Source organism: Chelmon rostratus, chromosome 20, assembly GCF_017976325.1.
Source record: "Chelmon rostratus isolate fCheRos1 chromosome 20, fCheRos1.pri, whole genome shotgun sequence".
In the NCBI taxonomy this organism is placed as follows: domain Eukaryota; kingdom Metazoa; phylum Chordata; class Actinopteri; order Chaetodontiformes; family Chaetodontidae; genus Chelmon; species Chelmon rostratus.
This window is the reverse complement of record NC_055677.1, coordinates 9878903-9902026: the sequence shown is the minus strand read 5'-3', so window position 1 is coordinate 9902026 and position 23124 is coordinate 9878903. Positions and strand designations below refer to the sequence as shown.

Genomic DNA, 23124 nt, shown 5'->3' with positions numbered 1-23124 from the left:
CAAAATGTCAAGGAATGGTCACATGGGTAGCCTATGTCACCATGTGCGTTGAGTTTACACAGCTATAGGTCATCTCACGTTGATTTAACTCTGTGTCAGTTCCTTTATTTAACGTCAAAGGAGTGAGCGTGCTTGCACATGACTAATGCATATTTTCTGTCTTTAGACGACGAGGAGGCGCTTAACTCCATTATGAAGGACCTGGCAGCCCTGGGTCGCTGCTACACCCAGCACAACAGCCACAAGCCCAAGAACAGAACCTTACTCTACAAACAGGTACACATGGCATCCAATTGCACTTCATTGAAAGTGGTGGTTCATTTTGAAATCTATCTCCAAAGTACAGATATCAACCTCTGACCACCTACACTAAGCTTAATTGGGGTCTGTAAAAGGTTTGTAGTTTCTTTAGACACTGAGAAGAGTACCTAAGGTCAAATCCTTAAAATGTAAAATTGGATTCTAATGAAGGTATTCATAGCTGAAAAGTCAAAACATCAACGTAAACTTCCCAAACCTCTTCTGCATGTTCCAAAGAGTCCAATTTTTTTCTACAAAACTTGTTAAATACAGCTCCACCAGACTGCAATCATCAGTGGAGTCTTTGCAGGGTGGGGAATTAGCACCAGCCACCAGCCAAGTGTTTGTAAAATCTGAAAGTGGCTGGTAGACACAAAATAATGATTTGCTATTGAGTGGCAAGTGCATTTGAACATTTATCTATCACACATTTTTATAAGTGAATTTCCTACCCTGCATTTCTGCAGCATGCTGGAGCTTATTTAGCTATGTTTTGAGAAAAAGGTCAATGATTGGGACGTGCTGAGTATATGAAAGGACAGAGAAGAAGTGGATTATGTTGCATGAAAAAAAATCTTTTTGGAACTTTTTCCATCGTAAAACATTCCTACCATTGGAATCCCTTGTAACTGACACGAGTGACAGCAGTGTGATCACATCTGCTCTTCATTTGAGTATAAACTATAAATTTTTACAGCCACCTTTCAAACCTACAGGGCTTGAGTGTTGATTTTTGGTTTGAGTATCACATTAAAGTTGTCGCTGACACTTTGTGCTCCATTACAGTTTATTAACCATTCACACCAGAAGACCACAGCGGTGCCTGTAACCTTTACTGTCATTCTGGGTTTACACACAAAAACTCCACCACCACCACTTGCTTTTTGATTTTTTGCTGGACTGACAGCTGCTGGCTGCCAAAGTCAGGTGAAGGTTGTGCTGTGACTGAAGGGAGCTTATTCTGAGTCTAATTCGAACACATTTTACAGATGCTATTGTGACAGCGTGCTGCATTCACTAACATTTATTGGCATGGGATTTCTAAACTTAGATTCAAGGAAGCAGATTTGACAGCTTGCGGCATATTGCGTGCATCTGCGACATGCGGATGCACACAAACAAAGCAAATTTGAGCATTTGGTCCAGCTTGTGCCCTGACTGCTCTTTCGTAACAAAGCAAAAACTGGTTACTGATAGTACTATTTAGAAAAAACCACATGCCTTCGCAAAATCGTCACTAACAAAGATTATGGAATGGTTTTATGGCCTATCACCTGTTTATAGCAGCAGTAGATCAGTTTAGAAACCACTGGAAATGACAAATTGACACATTTTGGGCAGCTAATCGTTCTCCTTCATGGTTCTGCGCACTGAAAACTTCAGTGCCCCCTGATTTAATTTCTCTCAATCACCTTGTGCCTCTTTCTGAAGTCGTTTCCTTGTGCATTTGTTCCCTCTGTGGAATGATAATTGGCAAATCCTCTTGAAGCACTTATGTTTATGATGAGGCATAAACAAACAGCAAGGAGCAGAGAGAGTTTCCGCTCCGAGTGCTCATCTGTGAGTCGGGGTAAACCCCTACTTTTTAGCCAAGCGCTAGCGCTGATATGGTGTTAGTTTATCACCATGACCTCATGCAGACTTGCAGGCTCCTCCAGATTCCTGCTTTTTGTAAATAGAAACGTAGCTTTTGTCATGTCATCTTTTGAGTCAAGTTGAAGGATAACGTTGTCTTTGTGTTGCAGAACAAAAATCCAGCAGCGGCAACACAAAAACATCAATCATTATAATGCTTTTTGTCACTTAAATTCCTTGTCCAGCTTATCGCTTTCATTTATTCAGCAGCCCAGATCCCACATACAACCATGAATCATTTTAACTTTCCACTTCCATAACTCCCTCTGTTGTTATTTTTCCTCTCAACAGGATTTAAGAGTCAAGCTGGAGCATGAGAGAGAAAAACGGTATGTTGGAACCTCCGTATTGTTTTTTCTGCTCCTCTGTCCAAGCCTTAACTCTTCAGTTCGGATCTTTTTTGTTATGCTTTGCCATGCCTGGGATTTTGTGTCTGGGGGAAATCACAGCTACATGCCAGAGTAGCATAAAGAGAGGAAAAAATTCCTGCTTTGACATTTAGCCACGGCCTTGTGTTTCAGACTCGGACGGGCCGTTTGAGAGGGAGTGAGCAAAAAGACAGTGCCAAGAGTGTCAGTTCAGTGTCCAGTCCTCCAGGCACACCCCAAATTAATACTTCATCTTCTCTGTTTTCTTGTGCGTTTGCCTGCCTCCGTCCTCCACATCCTTCACCCTGCAGCCATCTGTCCTCCCTCACACCACCAGCCTCAGAGTTACTCAAGAGGCAAAGCATGGTTACACTCATACTGTCTGGAGACCGTCTTACAAGCAGTTTTTCCACCAAGGTGCCTTCCAGTGTGTTTACCATGTCGGAGCACTTTGAAAGCTATGGCCCACAATATAAATAACAGATCTTTTGAACGGGACGGGCTTTATTTGGTGCTGAGCTTCATTTAGTCTACACTGGGATTGCAGCTCCATCGTTCCATGTATGGATGCTGTGTGACTTCCTTGTCAGAACTTTAACATTGCATGTTGTTCACAGACATACTTTGTACCCATGAAACCTTTATTCAACAACCACCGGAGAGTTGTCAAAAAACTATTCAGAAAATGACAAAGACAGAGTCTGCTGTTATAGTGAAAAAAGCATCAGAGGGAGACTGACCAGAACCTGCTAGAGTAATTGCCTTGATTCATCAAAATATAGACCAGGGGAACATGCATTGGTTCAGTGAGGCTTTGATTAGAAAGCCACAGGCTCACAGGAGTGAGGAAGAGTAGGGAAACGGCGAGCCTCTCCAGCAGAATACGGCTTCACGTCGGGCCTCTCTCGCTTTCTCACAGCCCTAATTGGCTACTGCTGAGGAAGAGACGAGTTTTTCATGTTCCTGTCTCCCTCTGTTTCACCGTCTCGCAGCCCCTTTCTCACGAGCTCCCCTCACACCGCGCTGCTCTTCTGGAACAACAGCTCACTCTGGAAGACGCCATTCACTGTTTCAAAAGCAACTCTTTCTAATGCTTTTTTTCATATACACTCTCTTTTTTTTGACATGTTGTCTGTTGGCTATTTCCATGTTGTGCTTGTCCGAGCTCTGACCGCTTTCACTTTGATTTCGGGCCTGTTTTGGAAATCAGTAGGATATCCTGAGTTTGTTACCTCAAGGGGTAAAATAATAATATCACATTGTAGCGTTAGCATGACTAACATATTTATTTATTTAATCAACAATTTTGTATCCACAATGGCTCATGTTATTGTGTGTATGTGAGAGCAGTCGCTCACAGTGACAAACACACGAAGATTTATCAGCAGACTGCAGTTCCGGACGGCTCTGCAGTGTTTTAACATCTTTCAGCCCACTGTTTTGGTTTTCTGTTCCGCAGCTTTACTGTTTTTGTTCCTTTCGCTGCTCTTACCAGCAGACAGCTGTTTTCAGCAAGAAAAGCCCCGAGCTGGTGGAGAACAAAAACAGAGCTAAAAGAGAGCGAACACTGAACTAAGATTCATCAGGTGGACAGAAGCGTGACACCAAATGAATGATAATGTTGCTCTGTATCTGACGGATGCCGAAAGAGACAACTGTTTGCTAGCATGTTAGCTATATCAACATGAAATATGATGCTATGTCAGTGTTGTGTTTACAGCTTGTTTCCACTGCACCCGGGTAGCCAAGAAAATCACTTAATGCAGGTTTAGTGTTCATATTTCTACGGACAAGAACAACGCATTGACCAAAGTGGTAATACAGAGCATTTGTAGTCTGAGCTAGCAAGCAACGTCTGTCTCGAGTTGTGCCTTTGTTGCAAACATTTGAAGCTCAGTATGAACACATACAAAAGCACATAAAACACCAGCTGTAATATACTAAAAATGAACGAATAAGAACGTCATGAAAAGCAACTGAAATGCATTTCTGCGCCCTTCTGAAGAAATGTTTCAACTTGAGTTATTGAGAAACCCCTGAGCCTCATTATAAAGGCACTTTCTGTATGACTATGTTTAACTAATTAATTAAACGTCCTTACACAAAGGTAAGATCTTATTGGCTTTTTATCAGAAAACCGGAACTGAACGATTGTAATCCAAGTTGCAGCGTGTATTGCGTGTTATATCAGAGCAGCGTCCACAGCACTTGAGGTATTAGGAGTCCCTGAGTCAGGATAACCGTGTTGTCTGTCCACAATGGAATCTAATTGGATGGTCTCTCTTTTCATTGGCAAGAGCTGAAGGTTTGGGGCAGGAAATAGGAGCTGTGTCTCTCTTCCCCCTGGCTCTGCCTCAGGGTCTCCTGCCAGAGAGTGAAGGAACAGAGCCAGGCCTTTTTCTTTTTTTTGGTTCTGTGTGTATGTGATTGTGATTGTGTCCATGAGAGAGAGAGAAAGAGAAAGAGAGAGTGTGCTGGGATGTGCGAAAGCATTCTTTTTACTCTGCAAATCTGTGTGTCCACATGCTTGCACAGAGGAAGGAAAGCCATATCTTTCGGAGCAGCATCCTCATACCCCCGACCCCCCTCCACATCCCTCCAGCTCTTTATCACACACATCATCGGCGAGTATAAACAGAGATGGAGAGCGTTTAGCTGTGCTGCTGCTCGCCTCTGATCTGCAAGCCTCCCTATTCCCAGAATCCTCTCCTCAAATGAGGGAACCAATGAGCAGTCATTAAGATAGGCAGAGCTTTGGCCTCTGATGAGGAAATGATGGGATAAAAACAAGCCCTTTTATCAGGATACTATAAAGAGATAGTGGGCTGCGGATCCTTCTGAAGCAGAGAGTGAGAGCAGAGAGAGGAGAAGAAATGCCGGAGAGAAAGTCTTTCTCTTTCTTTCCTTTTATTTTGTCAGGCTGTCTCCTCTCCCACAGTCTGTAAATACCTCCGTAACTCTGTATCTTTCACTCTGTCACTCTTTAAAAGAGGAGGGAAAGACACACATCCTGCTGCCTTTGCTGCCGCTCCAGATTTTTTTCCCCTTTCCTCTCAGGAAGTTTCCCATCTGCCTTTGTGCTGGCTTAGTGGAGAGGCCCAGTGGTGTTGAAACAGTGGCCGATGCACACACTGATTGGGAAGCACACTCATGCATGCAGGGTTTTACAAACACGCACGCATCCATATAGACGCTCACTGCAAACACTTGCTGATAAGCTCGGACTCGGACGGACAGACAATATGCGCACACTCAGTCATACACGTAGGCGTACAGTAGATAAGACGATCATACGTCAGTGGGGTCGCTGTGTTTTCATTGAATTGATTAATGGCTCTCTAGCATCAGCTTGCTCATCTAATTGACCCAACTGACCTGTCCATTTTTCCTCTTGTTACTATAGAAACACTGTCGCATAAAATGGCTCAGAAAGGGTTGTTACATGGTCATCCAATCCTCACATATGGCAGAAAACCAGTAAAGCCACAAAGAATAAGAAAGAACTGGATCCAGCAAATCTGTAACTCAATTTCTTTTTCTTTCTACCCCTCCTTTATTCTGCTCTGTGTCACATTGTCTTGTAAAAATTGGAATGAGCATGTGAGCTATGAGCAGGTATAGCTGCAAGCGTGAGTTTCAGAGTCAGAGCTCGTGAAGCTAGACACAACACCGGCTTCTATCTCCAACCTCTGACCCTGCTGCCGTTCTCTGCTTCCCAGAATTATCCCGTTCCAGAGGCCGCTGAAGATCAAGGAGCTGCTGCAGAAAGTGACCGAGGCCTTTGGCCAGCAAATGGACATGTTCTTTATGGAGAAAGAGGTACAAGAACAATTAGTGGACATGCAGTTAAGATCTTTGGCCGCTGTTATGAATCTTATTAACAATATCACAAGTGCTAGAAAGCCAGAAAGCAGCTTTATCAGGGGCTTTGACATGCCAACAACATCTACAGTACGTCATGCGTGTGCTGATGCTTTTACATGCCATCGTTATGGAACAATGGTGAATGAAAGGTCATGTGCTGTATGTTTGCTTGTCCTTTCAGTTGCTGCTGCCCCTGAAGACGCAGGAGGACCTGGATCAGGCGGTGTTGACGCTGGGCTGCAGCTCGGGGACCAACGGTCTGCTCAGGATACTGCTCAAGACCCCCAAGAACAACCATGTGAGTTCCTAACAAGGTGCATGTGTTGAAGACATTAAAGTGAATCTAGATCAGTTGCAGGGTTGCAAATGACATTGCCACTAATGTAACTGCTGTATCAAATAACTGCTCACTCATGAGCACAAATGAAAGGACTGTGTCCTTCTACTTCGTTATAGTGGCTACCTTATTCAGCCCTACTTAACTCCTAAAAGGATACATCTGTTGATATTCAGTATTTTTCTTATTGTCAACACATCCCTTGAAAACACCAAAACCCAAACTGATGTGATCATCTATCCCTGCCTGTTTAACCAAAGCCTGATATAGCTTAGCATAGAGCTCCGCTGTCTTCCAAAAAATATTAAAAACACATTGCAATCCTCAGATTTGAATGCAAATGCATGTCATGCTGTCACAAAGAGATGTATCAGTGTGTAAACAGTAGCCATAACAACCATGTTGCCGACAGCTGCAGGTTAGTCAATGGTTGACAGTTAGCTGGAATTTTGCTGTGTGAAGTCATTTGCTATTTAAAACCATGTAACCTTAACTGAACTCCCCCACTGATCTGATGATGGAACTAAGGTCAAGTCAAGTGTCAAGCAGAGCTTTACTTATCGGTTGCACAGCTGTAACACAGTAATAAGCAGCATCCCACAATATCCAAAAAAGACACAAGGCAATCAAATAGAACATATTATAAGGAGTTAAAACAGTACTTCCAAAATTAAAGCAAAGCAATATTTACCAAGTATGGTTGGTCTGATATTACCTTTTAGCATAAGAGTTTAGCAGTGAAGTTGCCGAGGGTATGAAGGAGTGTTTGTATCTGTTGGTTTTGGCTAGCGGGCATCTGAAGCTGGAGCCTGAAGGCAAGGTCTGCAACTCGTTGAGCAGGGGGCTGGTGCTGCCAGACAGGATGGGTTCTGCTTTCTTTAACAACCGTTTGTTACGTAAATCAGACAGATTTTTCTGTTGAGATCTCATGACAGTGCTACAGACCTCGATCACCTTTGTTAATGCGTTTTGCCGTTGAGGGAACCATACCAAGACTCAATAAAAGATCTGTAAAACAAAGTCATCAGGGCTCCCATCGATGCTGAACTTATCCAGCTACAGGTCCAAGGTGCTGCTTGCTCGTACTAGCACGACTCAATGAGTTCTACATCCTGACCATTAATTTTAGTGTCGACAGGGTTGGAGTGATGAAGTCTACAGTCAGTACTGGACAGTAATGTAATGCCGTGCTCACTTCCTCTTGCTCCACTTCTTACTTCCTGTGCATGTTCTCTTGTCAGTACCTACAGGTGAACAGCAGGGACAAACAGAGCGAGATGAGGTCATCGCGGTCACTGGGAGATCTTAAGGGCTCCCTGCTCAAAGGCTCGGAGAGGGTGCGCAAACACTCGACAGGTGAGCTGGCACGCAGAAGCACACACAGAAATGCAAAGTCATTGGCCATAATTGGAACGGCATCACGGCTCTATCAGGAGTTGTTACAACGTCGTTTCTCAAACAAATCCTGCTGATGCCGAGATTTCTTGTCCTGAGGCCTCAAGGGTGCCGTGTCAATGTCAATTTACAGCACAGAGTGATGCCATAGTCATAGGAATGTTAATGGCAAGATGAGGGACATGCTTTGTCAGAGGGGAAAAATGTAAATTGGAGGTGGAAGCAACAACTGTAAGTGCCGGAGAGATGTCAGGTCAAAGCAAGGACAAGCTTCTGCTCTCATACCAATGAGCTCTCCGCCTGCGCCATCACCTTGATTAGTTAGCGCTTTGATTTTGAAGATGTTAAAGTGTTAATCGTTGGATGTTAAAGGCGTTCAACACACACTTACTCACTTTCTTACTCACTCAGCTGGACAGCTGGCTAAAACTAAAGTATAAAAATGGCAAATTGTGGTTTTACGTCGAAAAATAAGCAAAATACATGTTAATTAATGAGCTTTCAAGAACATTTTTTTCCACCATAGAACAAAAACAGGCTAGCTTTTTCCCCCTGCTTCCAGTTACCACGTGGTTAGCTCAGCTAGCTGGCGGCTAATCTGCTTCTGGCTCTAACTTTCTATTCAACAGACTTTTTAACAGATATGAAAGTGGTATCAATCGTCCCATCTAACTCTGGGCAAGAAAGCAAATAAGCCAAAAATGTCAAACTATTCCTTTAAGGCAGACAAAGGTTCTTTTCTTGTCACGTCACACTCCAGATAACACGGTACACGCCAGTTCTGTTGTCCACCCTGGCTTGTTTGGTAACACAGCGTGAAGGTTTATTTTGCTCTGTGAAATACTAAGCTCTCCCCTGTCTCCCATGTCTGAGTCTCTTCACTCCACTTATATCAGGGCCATCCAGAAAGGTCAACGTTGCAGTAATATCTCAACCCTCAGACACATGCAGAGGCGAAAAGCCCGCACTTCTGTGCCGTATTTGCATTTTTTCGCATCTGAAAAAAAAACGCTTTATGTTCGATGTCAGCGTCAATCTTTGTCACGTATTCCCAATAACATCGGCGCTGTCACCATCCCAAGTCATATAAATTGTATAGAATTACCCACCAGCCACGAGTCAGAGCAGCAGAGGGATAGCAGCGGAGGAGTGGTGGCAGATGAGCGGCGACAGGCGGGTGGTCACAGTGGATGGTTGAGTGAAGATGTGATGTGAGCCCGGGTACCACCATGGCGTATAGCAGCAGGGGGAGAGGAGAGGAGGGAGAGGCAGACAGAAACTGAACTGTGAAGAAAAAGGAGTTGTAGTTTCAGCTTGCAGTCAGAAACTAGCCTGTTTATTTTGACCGGTCCTGCACATCTCGGCACCTTTTGGCCTGTTGCACTGTTTCAATATTCCTGTCAGCTCCGCCAGCCACAGTCAGACTTCCAGCAGGTCTTCTTACTGTGTCAAGGACGAGTGCTCAGTCTCCGCTGCAGCTCAGTCGAAGGAGTGTTTGTCACAGTAATTGAGGTTAGAGGTGGCAGCTATGTGGTTTACTAAATCATTCTCGTAGTCCTGGCACTGTTGAACTTGTACCCATGAATAACACCGTGACGCCGTTTTCTCCCCTCTGCCCCCTCGCTTTCATCTCTTCATCATCCTTCCCTTGTGCTGCCTCCTTTCCTTCTCGCCTTCCCCCCTCCATTTCTCCTTTTGTTGTCTGATTTTACATTTCTCCTCTTTCTTCGAACTTTATTCTTCCATTCTTACTCGCTCCACCCTTTCAAACTGTCCCAGGTTCCCTGCACACAGGTCGGACGTCTCCGCCTCCTGGCAGCGTCCCCGAGGAGCAGCAGCAGATTGCCCGCCAGGGCTCCTACACCAGCATCCACAGTGAAGGGGAGTTCATCCCGGAGACCCACGACCAGAATGTAAGAGTGTGTCCAGAGGAAAAAGACTGTATATTAGGACAAGTAAAAACACTCCTTTGTGATTGGCTGGAGGTGTGTTTTAATGTTAAATTATATGAAAACATTTCATGTAATCAATGCTCTTACTTCTTATACTGAAGGAAACTTGCTAAGCTACCCACACAAAACCAAACACAAAACACAAAATAGTTTTTAAATGTCTTCAGCTGACAGAGTATTATCTCAGACACTGTTTCAGTATCAAAATGCTCAAACTGTAGCCGTCCCAGTTAATGCACATGAATCTAATGCTATTGCTATTTTTTAAATGTTCTTGTCCGGCAGCCACATGAAATAATCCATTTTGAGGTGTGTTTAAAAAAACACAGGTATAGGCATAGGTCTGATGTCTTGAGTTCTCTCTCTCTCTTGAATGCAGTTAAAGGAATACAGCTCTGTGCCTCTGCTGTGTGTCCATTGATTTTAAGATGTACACCTCAGGAGTGCCAAGCCTGATAGTGCCACTTATTAAAGGAAACAAAACCAGAAAATAGTTCATTTTTCAACAGTTTGGACTGAGTGAGCATCCTTTATTTGACTGATTGGTAGTTCAAAAAACAAGTTACGTAAAATGTGGTTTCCTATCTTGTATTATTGTGTTGTTATTACGTTCTCAAAAGCCACGATCAATCAGCTTTCTAGGAAACAGAAAGCTCTCTCATGGTTCTTGGAAGTGTGTTTTTGGTATCAAAATTTTAACAAGCCTTTTTAATGGCCTGCCAGCCAATCAGAAACTTTCCTGAGCTCCTATGTAAAATCTTTTAACACACTTCTTATACATGACAGCCTAAATTACTGCTTTAAATGCATCTGTGTATAATAACATTTACATGCAGCTTTTAAAGAGGCCTGTCCAAGACATGCAGCACTCAAGCCCCTTCGCATTCTTACATTGCCCTGCAGTTATACTCCATCTTTGCTGCTTTATATTCTCTCCCACATGATTGCATGCTCTGTGACCCTCGATTCCTCTGTGTTATTGTATCTGTCAGATGCTGGATCCCTTTGGGAGCGCAGACAACTCACTGTCGAGCAGCTGTCAATCCATAGATCAAGCACTGGACAGGTGAGTCATCATGCGGTGTGATTTATGACCCTCGTCTGTGTGGAGTTATATTTACGATATGCACATTCATATTGCAGACCAGCGTTATTAACAGAGATATGAGACCTTGTTTGCATTACAGTGTCCGTGCCTGTTAACACACTTGGATGCGATTCTGTATGTTGCAGACACACACACACACACACACAGAAGCAACCAGATGCTCTCAGTCAACTTTGTAAACGGTGCTAAAGGCCAGCAGAGCTCCCTGACCGTGCCTAAGCCCAGTCTGTGGAAAAAGGAATCGGGTCGCTTTGCTGTTGCCATGCCGACAAAACTCTTACCTGGACGCCTGGATTCCTCCGTTATCATGAGAGAGAGAGAGAGAGAGGGAGAGAAACAGGCAGACTGAGTGGGAGACGTAAAAGTGTAAAGCAAGAACATGCTGGATGAGAGGAAAAAAACAACCCAGAAAATGAAAAGTGGTGGAAGAGTGAGAGTGGGGGGGGGGGAGTGAAGAGCAAAAAGACTGAATGTGACTCAAAGGGGAAAGGAAAGTGTGCAAAGAGTGAGGTTGAGAGAGAGGGAGAGTGTAGGACGGAAACAGCTCTACCTGCACGAGGCTTATCTGGGCTCCAGGCTGCAGAACAATGGCAGGAAACGAGTGCATGGAACTTTTCCCTTCGAGCGGGCATGCGTGCCCCTTATCCAGGGTCTCGTGGCCTCGCGCCGCCCTGCGGTCAGCAGAGACGTCACTCTCTGTCGGGGCAGGGCTCGCTGCAGGCAGGCCAGGGAGGGTGGGAGGTGGGTCCACACATTAAATGAGAGAAAGCTGAAGTGCAGCAATTTAGCAGCGTGAACTTCACTTTCACTTTCTTATTGTTAATGCAGAGAGGTTCTCAACATCCAGCTTATCTTTTCTAATTCAGCACATTGGTGTTTAAAATCAACTGTGACTGAAAGTAGATTTGAACGCAGAAGTCATTTGGAGGCATTTTGTGCTGCTTTACAGTCGAAGCTGTTCTGAAGTTTCCGACCAGCAGCTGTAGCCAGACTCTGTTTGAAGATAAGGGGAAATTACTGACTGAAATAGCAAACCGTTTCTCAACTTTTCCCCCCCTCCTCCTCTTGTCATTCCAGTCCTCCTTTCTCGCAGAACAACCGTGACAATAATTACCTGAACCTCAACTATGAATACAAAGGTAAGAGAGGCGAAATCTGCAGCACCTCTAAAAACTGCTTCTTTGCTCTCGACTCAAACACCAGAGAAAGATAAAGAGAGGTGCAAAAAGCTTGCTCATTATGAGAAAGTTTTGTCGAGTCTTACTTTTTTTTTTGATTTTGTGGTGATTACAGCCACACAAGCAGTTTCACAGAAAAAAAAAAACTAAAGCTTTGTTCGTGCAGCTCCTGATTACATAAAATCTTCCCCCCCTTGAAAATGTCCTCTTTGAGATTACTAATGAGGAGGGAGATGATGTTATCTGATGGCTTTATCTGGGAGTAAATACTTAAAATGAGGAATGGGTTATTGGGACGACATTTAATATCTTGGTCACATTTGTTGTGTCTCAGGAGGAGACGAGGAGCGTGATAGCATAAGTCTTCCTCCTTTATCTTGCACCCTCTGTCAATCTCCTTTTCCCCTTTGTCTCTCTCGTCCCATCTTCGTCTGCCTTTTTTTTCAAACTCCTAATAGACATTGCTGCTTTCCTGTCTTTTCATGATCACTTCCCTTCTCTGTCCCCTCGCCTCTTGACGCACCCACCCCCCCCCCTTTACTCGTCTAGTCCTTGTCCCTTGGCTCTCTGTCTGTCCCCTTTTCCTTCAGAACGCAGATCAAATGGAGCAGGATGACAGATAACGCCATACTAATCCTCATGAACAGAGGAACCACAGCAGCTCTCCCAATCTGGTCATTTCTTTTTCTCCTGCACCACCCCCCCGTGCTGTAAATTAAAAAAGGGAGTGCTGTGCATTGTGTACACAGACAGGGAGTATGGGAGCTTCATATAGCTGCAGCAGCACTTGAAGTCTTGGGCACGCATGCATGCACGTGCCTCCACACGCACACATGCACGCTCTCTTCTCCCAGATGTAAAGCTGTGTGGCCCTTCCTGCTGAGGGCTACAGTATTTGTTTACCATTCCCTGTGAGTAGATTTTTCCTCTCCATCCCGTGCTGCCAAACACAAAAAATAACTCCCGTCTCCATGGGATACGGCCACAAAAACAGCGCGAGGGGAGGCAGTCATCTGACTGAACAGCTGCTTTCAATTGCAAGTGGCTCCGCTGCTCTCCATTCTGTGTGTGTGTGTGTTTGTGTGCATGTGCGTGCATGTGTGTGTGTGTGTGTGTGTGTGTGAGTGAGAGTGTCAGCGCTCGCCTGCGTCAGCAGTGCTCCCCACCTGCCTTTAGTTACTGCTCCACTGGGTTCAGAGCTAAGGCTAAGCTAGCACACATGAGCTGTTTTCAGTTTCTCTCTTGGCTGCAGTGAGGCGACACAACAGCTCTGTTCGCTGTGTGAAAAGCTGTCTTCCACTCGACTCGACTTTGATTTGACACGCCGAGACGAGCAAAGGCAGTGTGGCGTCTGTCGGATGTGATCAGTTGAAATGTGGAAGTGTGTCATCTTTATTAGGCATCAGTGTGTTTGTCGTTTCTGACCAGCTCCAGGCAATTAAAGCTGCATTAGTGAACTTGAGAAACACACAAAAATGTAAATGGAGAATTCAGTTGTAATGTGTGGCTAGTTGTTGAGGCTTCGCTTCCTGCTGACAGCTCTGCCTCATTGCTCCCTCCTCAGGTCGCCATGGGAAAGGGGGGACTTTCCCTCGCCAGTTCCAGTTGCCCAATCGCAGCAAGGATTATGGAGACCGTAAGAAACCGGCTTTTCTAGAGCAATAACAACACCTCTATTATTGCACAGATGAAACAGATACATTGCAATGTGTACATGACAACACAGACAGACTCTCACACATTACCAGACATCTTAACAGTGCCTCCTCCTCACATTTCTACCACTTTTCCAGATAAAACATTTCCAAATATTGTCGACTGCTTCGGCATTTTTTTTGCTCTCTGGGTAGATTCGGTACGTGAAGTGCTGGCTCGCTGTTCCAGGCAGCTGCTAGTAATTGCTTACTCAGAGGCTAACCTTGGCTAGCAATGATTTACGTTTCCCTGCGGTGAACCCGAACTTGTATAAAAACACAGCGCCCTGCTTCCTGTCTGAGGGGAAGTGGGCCGGAGTGGCGAGAGGCACTCTGCTCTGGCTGGCTCTAAGTCTTGGCCGAGAGCTCACTTTCTGCACAACACCTGTAAAGTAACTGCGTGAGAATCATTCACAGTACAAACAAAAGATGCGGTGGCCTGTCTCTGTGTGGGTGTTAAGTCATTAAAATGTCTGTTTGTTGTTTCTAAATGTGTGTTCTCAGGTCGCAGGACACTTCCGCGCAGCTTCATGCCGCAGGAGAACCTGTTTCAGCTGGTTCCTTCCAGCCGCACGCGCAGTTATAATGGAGACAGCACGCTGCAGTACAGCGACCTGCGCTCGCTGGGCCGCACCGCCGACAAAAGCTGCCAGCGAGGTACAGCCAAGTGTAAGTTGAGCTGCTAAAATCTCAAAACTGTTCAAACGAAGGGACGGAGAAGCACGAAAGGAACATTTCACCCCAAACATATAAGCAGTCTTAAATAAGCAGAATTGCTGGGCCTTTGTTGTTGATTGGTGTTGTATCTGCCTGGTTCCTGTGGATAATCAGACAAATAAACTCTCAGTGATAACCCAGACATGAATAAAGAAAGTTCAGGCTTGTTTTCTTCTGCTTGTCAAGAGCAGGGTCGGGTTTCAGACCTCAGCACTTTTTACTTAAGTGCTGTAACCCTCATGACTTGTATGTGTTTGTGCAGCCATATGTCCATTATGTGTGTCTACGTGACTTATTGGGCTTTAAAAAAACAATTTCCCTCCCATCTGTCTTTTGGTATCAAACAAAAACTGTCACGTACTGAAAGCTGGCAAGTGTGGTCAGATTCATAATCATGTTTGCTTATTCTTTGATCAGATCACTCCAGAATTTTAGACTATTTCATGCAGGTGAAGGGGAAATAGAACACGTAGACAAGTCAGGCTCTATAAAAGTATCAGTACTCAGGTATCGTATCAGCATATTATTGAATCGTGGGTGTGGATTCAATAATATGCATGACAAAAAATTCACCCAGAAAGCAAAGGGACTGGATATGTAAACAGTTTGACTTCATTGTTCAAGCTGAAAAAAATCAAACACAGTCGAGTTAAAAGAACCTTAAATGGATAATGCATTATGGAGAGAGACAAAACGAAGATCATCTGTTTTCCAGTTTATACTCTGTGACAGTCAAACATGTTGTAACTGTCAGTAGTAGGTGGGGAGAGGGAGTAGAACTAATGCGCACTAATACTGTATGTCACAGCAGGCAGAATTCCCCTCTCTTCGTCCATGTCACCGGCTCACATCTGTCCTCACTCAGTCCACAGGATGCGTTGCCCAGAAATTCTCTTTGTCATGAAACGAAAACTCAGCTCAGCAGTCTGTGGTTGACGTCTCAGTCTCCGCTGTCCTTCACACCCACACACGACCGAGCCGTCTAACGCAGCCACAAAGAAGCTTGTTAATACCAGAACAAAGTCTCAGAGTCTGGGCCTGTGAAGATTGTGGAGATGCTCTCTCTAAGTGTTGACCTCTTTCTGTTGGCTGAGCGTGGTTGGACTCGGGGTTTCCCCCATCTGAGAGGGCCTGCGGTGGGAATCGTTTAACAACCCTGCGGTTGATTTTGACGTCTGGTCTCGGTGTAGTTTAGTGTGCGAGTTGCAGTTGGGTTTTTGCGGCGGATTTTGATGCATGCTTCAGTTTTGCTGTTTGCTCAAATCAGTATATCACAATGGATCTGTCTGCCTCTGGGGACTTAGCAACAAAATGAATTACTGGTGGGTTTTCATCATTTGGTGTTGTGTTTCTGCAGCACCGCGGGCGCCAGTCAACTGGCGACAAGGAAAGCTCCTGGGGCGCGGGGCTTTCGGGGAGGTCTACCTCTGCTATGACGCCGACATAGGCCGCGAGCTGGCTGCCAAGCAGGTGCCCTTTGATCCTGACTGTCAAGAAACCAGCAAGGTGGGAGAGAACACAACTCCGACTGCATGTATTTTAGGGCACATGACTCAAGATTTAAGATGCTGTGCATGTGAATTGCTCCATGCTTTCCTAAATTCAGTGCCTTCTTTCTGCAGGAGGTGAATGCTCTGGAGTGTGAGATCCAGCTGCTGAAGAATCTGCGTCACGAGCGGATCGTTCAGTACTATGGTTGTCTTCGGGACCTCGAACAGAGGAAACTCACCATTTTTGTGGAGTTTATGCCCGGGGTGCGTATTCTGCAGGGCGTTCCTTCTGAATGTATTTCAGCTTTTAGATTTAGCACAACAGCGAGCCAGCTGCCCGTAAACTTCGACACAGTGACAAATAATGTGTGAGGATTTGTCTTATTTTGAGATGTTTTGGTTGTAGAGATAGGTACACAGACGTTTTAAGACAAACATCAAATCAAACCCGTGCTGGCCACATCTGCTAAAAACCAATTTTGAAATGTCACCAGCTGTCAACAAACATGTCCTCGGTTGTTGATGTCAGCAGAACAGCTCAGTTTATGAGATCATTTTCTCACTAAATGAGCGTCTTAATGAGCTGCTGTCGCCTGTGGACCCTGTCCCTGCGCCTGTTTTTAATATTTCCTGGGCCATTTTTTTTTCCTGAGTGGCATTGAGTCGTCTTAGTCACACATTGTCTGGAACTTGGAAATGTTTATGTTTCGCTGGAGTTTGCTGGCAGAGGCGAGAGAGGAGGTGACAAAGCCAAGTTTGTGTGCGCGACTGCTCGGCACGACTGCACCGCTGTGGCTGACCGATAACACTTAAGACGCCCGCAGTGTGTCGGGGCCAGGGGGGGGCAAGTGTCCCTCTGAGAGCCACAGAGCTGTTGAGGAGTCTTGTTGACAGCTGAACAGAGAGAGGGGTTTTGTTTTCACTGTGTGAGTCCAAGACTGCGTCACAGGTGTCGCTGGATCAGGGCTTTGCTCCCTCGATTTTCCTCATGAGGAACTGAAAACAGGAAATGAAAGGAAATGCACGTTGCATGTTTGGTTTTTGTGCTTAAAAACTGGCTCTGAGGCTGCTTTCACCATGATAGAAAATAAATCATTTGGCTGGAAATGTTGTTGAAAGTGTGCAGCCACGTTTTTCTTACAATCATTGTTAAATCAGACACTGAACAGTTTTATATCCACCATACACATCCTTCCAAAGCAGATCTTTCATGGTTTTATACATTACAGCCATGACAATAACATTAGTTAACACTACAGCCAGCATTTGTCAACGTTTCTGACTTCCTCTAAATCTCTCTCTGACTTTCTGGTTTTTCGTCTCTCAAGGGCTCAATAAAGGACCAGCTGAAAGCTTATGGGGCCCTGACGGAGAAGGTGACGAGGAGATACACCAGGCAGATCCTCCAAGGAGTCTCCTACCTGCACAGCAACATGATTGTACACAGAGACATCAAAGGTAACGAGCTTGCAAAGGTCAGGATGGGATTTTAATTGGATTTGTAAGCAGTCAACACCCACACTTGAGACATGGGCTTAGCTGACAGCGTGTAAACGGCAAATCTTTATGGTTCATATTGCAGCAACTGTTACTACAGAGTCATTCATTTTATTCTGGTTGACATTTCCTCATTTGGTTAATCACCGTCTACAGAAGGTGCCTGGAAAAAAAGGGGCTATTTTGAACTCCCCTTTGAGATATATTAGGCTCCGTGCTGGTGAAATCGGCCAGGCTAAAAATGTTCAACACCGGATGGAAAGGCTTCAGCTTGGCTGCCCGCAGCTTTGGGAGCCACTGCTTTGTTCAGCGGTGGCCAAGAAGAGGGAAATACACCGTCTGGTGGGGAAAAAAGATAGTAGGTCTCACAGGACATGGGACCTATGAGAGTATATATGTGGGTGGGATTTTCCACTTAGAAATGCTCCTTGTGTGTAATATACGGTGTGTGCTCATCTCACCACACAAGAGCTCTTCTGTATGCTGTAAAAAGAGCTGTCAGCACATGCGGTTTTTGGATAGAGCTTGGCATCGCAGCCAAGACTTTAGACTGTAAAGTTTCTGTGATTTTAACGTCCCGATGAGTCAAATAAATGCGAGCGTTAATTTATTAGAGGGTCTCACATCCTTGCAACAAACGCACAGGCAGTGGAAACGGATTTAAGAAGTGAGAAGTTGAGAGTAAAGGTCACAGTTTTAGTCCTCCATCCGACAGTGGGTGTGGAGAGTGAGTGGCGAGTGGTGTACATTAGTCACTGATCAAACAAGTGGAGCGCCTGGAGGAAATGGGATAGACACAGCTACAAGTCGGAAAATTACTAAAGGAGCTAGAGAAAAGGGTGTTCGATCCATGTGGAGCAGGCGGTTGAGTCAGTATTTCATTTTCTTATTTGTCCAATGTGTGAGAAGTGAAAACTTAAGTGTCTGTGGAGTTGAGTTAGTGTGGTATTTATATAAAGTGATTGCTAAAAGGTGTAGTCTGCCAGTGTTCCCTCATCACAGCCGTAAAAGTTTACCTTTCCCCTCAAAGCTTTTGGGTCTGGTTGAGGTTCAGGCACAGGCTCTTTGTAACCACAATGCAACATTAACTGAACCTCCAAACTGTCAAAGTCTCCCTTCAAGGATATCACCCGCCCTCGGGAGACTCTTGAATAAGTCTGAGCTCATTTTGTTTTCGTTCCACCAGGTGCTAACATCCTGAGAGACTCATCAGGGAACGTGAAGCTGGGAGACTTTGGAGCCAGCAAACGTATCCAGACCATCTGCATGTCTGGTACAGGAATCAAGTCTGTCACTGGCACCCCCTACTGGATGAGTCCGGAAGTCATCAATGGGGAGGGATATGGCCGCAAGGCTGATGTATGGTAAGACTAAGATCAGATGGAACTGTAATGAGGCCCGAAGGGGATATTAGACTGCTGCAGCTCCAAAGATAATCCACAGTCACAAAAATACAGTCGCAGTAAAAGCAATAAAGTTACCTCAATACATGGGTGGTAAAGCAGCACATTGTTGAAACAGGACGTACTGCATGTAAGCACATTCTGGTGACGTTTAAAACAGTCACCAACACATGAATGCTACCTTAAATTTGCACTAGAACACATAAATATGTGCTTGTGTTGAATACAGGGCAGTGGTGGATAAATACATGTGTAAAATATAATGCAGTCCTGCACTGAATACTATATTTGTGAAGCTTATAATGTGCAATTCATGCGAGATTTGACTGTATAAAAGTATTGAACCTCTCACCACCTGCTGTTCTGCATCTGGGGCACTACCACTATGATAATGACTGCTTGCACTATAAAATAATATATATATATACTACAGAATGCTCTGTTGCGTAAATAATGCAGGTACAATGCTGCAGCAATAAAGTTCAATTCAACAAGCACAGTGTATTTCTGGGGAATAAGACCAGTTGCAGCAGTTAAATACATACCAGCCAACAGGACATAAATGCTCATTTAAATTTGGATTACAAAGCAGAAATATTAACTTGTAATAGAATTGCTGAGAAGAATAAATCAGCATCAACATCTGTGAAATATAATGCAATCCAAAGCAACATCCCTGCAGTGAATATTCCTATTTGTTCATGTCCAGTGAGAAACCTGTATCTCTAAAACGTCAGCTTTTCATGAAAAAGAGGGACAAATACTTTTTATAATGATTCAATTTAGTTTGTTTAGAGATTTATTTTAGCCTAAGAGAGGAAAATTGAACTAAACCCACCAAAGAGCATTTAATCCTTCGAGTCATCTGAAAACAAAATTCCCAAATTACTCTCATGCTCAAGTTTTCTGACAAACACGGTTCCCACTGGAAGCTTAACATGGTCAATTTTGTGAGATTGGACTGTGTGAAAGAACATCAAGACGAGTATGAAAGTTCATCCTTGACCTTGAGAACAGCAGAAGTGAAAAATTAATCTTAACTCAAGGTTTTAAACAGTGTTTAACTCTCTACTTCTGACTGTTCTACCTGTGGGATGCCAACACTGTGTAAAATTACACTGGATAGCTGCTGCGATGGAAGGTACATTCATTTAAACATGTAATTAATATAGGGTAGATTCATAGTAGAAGCACTCTGGCAGTCCAACAATGTAATGAATCCTTGAAAACTTTATGTCCAAATTCATAAAAAAAAATTGTTTTACCTAAGTGGAGCAAGTGTTAAAGCGTCAACTCATGCTTTTATGATATAAACATAAATACATATAAACATAACAGTAAACCAGTATTTGATGTGATTAAATATGATTATTGATAATCAACCAACTCTGCTGGATCTTGTTCCTCCTCAGGAGTGTCGCCTGCACCGTTGTGGAAATGCTGACCCAGAAACCTCCATGGGCCGAGTACGAGGCCATGGCAGCCATTTTTAAGATAGCCACCCAGCCAACGAAGCCCATGCTCCCCGAGGGCGTGACCGATGCGTGCAGGGACTTCCTGCGGCAGGTTTTTGTGGAGGAGAAGTGGCGGCCCACTGCAGACTTTCTGCTCAGCCACCCATTTGTCCAGGGCAGCTTCTGAAGCCTGCGGACCCCCCCTCCCCTCCCCTGCCTGCGAGGCCCCTCTCCGGCCCACCCCGTCCCCAGCCCCCGTCCCCTCACCAGGCTCCAGAGCTCAGCGTCACTCCTACTTCCTGCCCTGCCATCTTTCACCAGTGTCTGCCTTGTCAGGACCCTGCATCTCTCACCAACTAGCTCAACCTGGATTGTTCACTGAAAGGCCAGGTCCATTGCGTCAGATCTCCAGAGTCCTCCGAGGCGTCGCAGTGTTGTTCCCCCAGGAGGGAAATGATGAGAAGGCACTTAGCAGTCTCACAAGCTACAGACTGCTGTCCTTAAAACAAGAGCAGGAAAAGTGACCCAAGTTAGAGAGCAGTGACTTCTCAAGCTTTTGGGGTCTTAACATGCATTTACTGCCGCAGAACAGTGTCTAGGTCTGGCCAGACGGTAAGTGATCGCAACTGACTGGTGACATTGATCACATGTGACAGTACTGTAGGTTGCTCATCAGCTGAAGCCAGCTGGGAGGGAAATTAAGAAGGTAAAATATTTTTTTATGACAGACAATAACACACAATACAACACACACAAAGTCATCTTAGCAAACGAGTTTTCTACTGTCTCCTAAAAAGTGTAAATGTGTTTTTGTCAACGCCTTACAATAAGAATTTGTAAGCAAGAATGTCTTTCTTTTTCTTTTTTTTTAATCTTTAAAGGGTTGCATTGCCCTACTTTCATAGCACTCACAAGCTCATTTAGAAGGATTGTCAACATTGCACTTTTGGTATCATGCATTGCAACATTTCCAACATGCAGGATAATCAACTGAGGAGATATTTTTCTATTTGAAGCATTTTTTTATAGAGTTTCATAAGGAGAATTGCGTAGTTTGTTTCTGATGTAAAGAGAAAAAGAAAAGAACCAAACTTTTGCAGTCGCGTGCAATGTATGTTAAGCAATACCAACACTACTGTTGGAGTCTGTGACATCCATTTCCAGCTTCCCATGCAGTGAGCCGTGGGTCCACAGAAAGAAGCGGCCAAAGACAAGTTGCGGAAACTTTCAACAACGTTCGGCTAAAGTTAATGTGCAGTATTAGTCATGTTGGATTGTTTTGTCACCTCAGAGCCCTATAGCCTTTTCTATGTTATGGCAGCTTTGTGCACAGTAGACTGCACAGACCAAATCAGATGCATTGACGTCACATTGTGTTAGTATGAAAAGCATTATGAAATTAGGTTGAAGTAAGCGTCTCATTTAACGGTTTTGTTGTATGAATCCAGTCACCCCATGCCTTTACTTTGCTTCCCACACTATATGAATGGGCCACTCGATGACCACTCGACAGCACACCTCTGTGCCGCGCAAGATGAAGAATAACGTTACAGGTCGCATAAAAAAAAGGGTTAAGTTGGACAGGCGGAGCTGAATGCTGTATTCTTTAAAGTGATGAGATGAAACTTTAACTGGGGAGAGTGATGTTGAAGGGGTAGTGGCTAGCTGTGATACAGTGGCACTTAAGGAATGATCAAATCTTTTTTGACCCTTGTCAGTGCCTTATCTGAATCTGCTTGTAAACACAAATGTTCACTGCCAAAGCGTAACGCTAAGGTGAGCAGCTGTTCAGTAGAGAGCACACACAGGATTTGCTGAAGTTCTTTTATATGGAAAAAAAAGATTATACTGTAAATACATATTGTTCTGCACTTTTGTATGAAATTTCTTTACATTATATACAAATCTATTTGATGAAATAGCTATGTTATGCAGTAGGTTGTACTGTGATTTAGACAGGGGTATGTATGATTGTCTCTTTGAGAGCTGGCAGGCAGTATGAAAAGGTTGGGAGGCTTTCGATTGGGACAGAGTTTGTTTTGTCTAAATGACAAAGCCTTGAAACATGAAATGTATCAAGTTGTTGATCTTTTGTACATTTAACTTAATAAATCCAAGGTCTAAGACTATTTCCCTGTGTGATTTTATTGTGTTGTTCTGTTTACATTGCCCAAGGCTGCTATGAAAAGTATCTGTTTTGCCCTTGTAGCACTTTTATCCACATTTTTTCTTCTTCCATGGAGCTTATATATATTTTTGTTCTATTACCTGGTTTATGTTCGAATATGAGACACAGTAAGGCATTGCATAAAAAATTAGGACGTCAGTTTATTGTTTTGATTTTCCCACTCACAAAAGCAAATTCTTGTTCCCTTTTTTCGTTCCTAATTGAATTTAATTTGTTTTTAATCATGGCAACAACTCACAAGAAGGACAAAGGGAGAGAAAATACCGCACATACCTCAAAGTGCAACTATTGTGAACTCATCCCCTTTCTTTTTGCATTTAGTTTCACATGGACAGCCATAACAAAATAAATTGATTAATGAATTGAGTTTGGTGTATACACTCACTAGCCACTTTATTAGGTACAGCTGTATAATCTTTTATCTTATACCTATATATCTTAATCTTATATTCTATGAAACAATACTCTATGTTTACATACATAGATATAAACTCATGTCACAAAACACATAACTTACACTAATTAGGTCAGTAAGAAAACTATT

At 44.0% G+C, this 23124-nt stretch overlaps 1 protein-coding gene across 2 annotated transcripts in view; it reads left to right on the top strand.

Moving 5' to 3' along the window:
• map3k22 (mitogen-activated protein kinase kinase kinase 22) overlaps nt 1-22521 on the top strand; it is a 39846-nt gene extending 17325 nt beyond the window's left edge. Inside the window, exons 4-18 of one of the 2 annotated variants that reach the window (XM_041961737.1) lie at nt 167-276; nt 2227-2264; nt 6023-6122; nt 6349-6465; nt 7746-7860; nt 9679-9812; nt 10844-10917; nt 12037-12098; nt 13702-13773; nt 14336-14488; nt 15906-16054; nt 16171-16302; nt 17367-17496; nt 18722-18899; nt 20351-22521. In XM_041961737.1, coding sequence (XP_041817671.1) covers nt 167-276; nt 2227-2264; nt 6023-6122; nt 6349-6465; nt 7746-7860; nt 9679-9812; nt 10844-10917; nt 12037-12098; nt 13702-13773; nt 14336-14488; nt 15906-16054; nt 16171-16302; nt 17367-17496; nt 18722-18899; nt 20351-20579 — 1793 coding nt within the window. In that variant the 3' untranslated portion in view covers nt 20580-22521. Of the gene's footprint in view, nt 1-166; nt 277-2226; nt 2265-6022; nt 6123-6348; nt 6466-7745; nt 7861-9678; nt 9813-10843; nt 10918-12036; nt 12099-13701; nt 13774-14335; nt 14501-15905; nt 16055-16170; nt 16303-17366; nt 17497-18721; nt 18900-20350 lie in introns of both variants that reach the window. The other variant, XM_041961736.1, reaches the window with a different exon arrangement.
• The last annotated feature ends 603 nt before the right edge of the window (nt 22522-23124 follow it).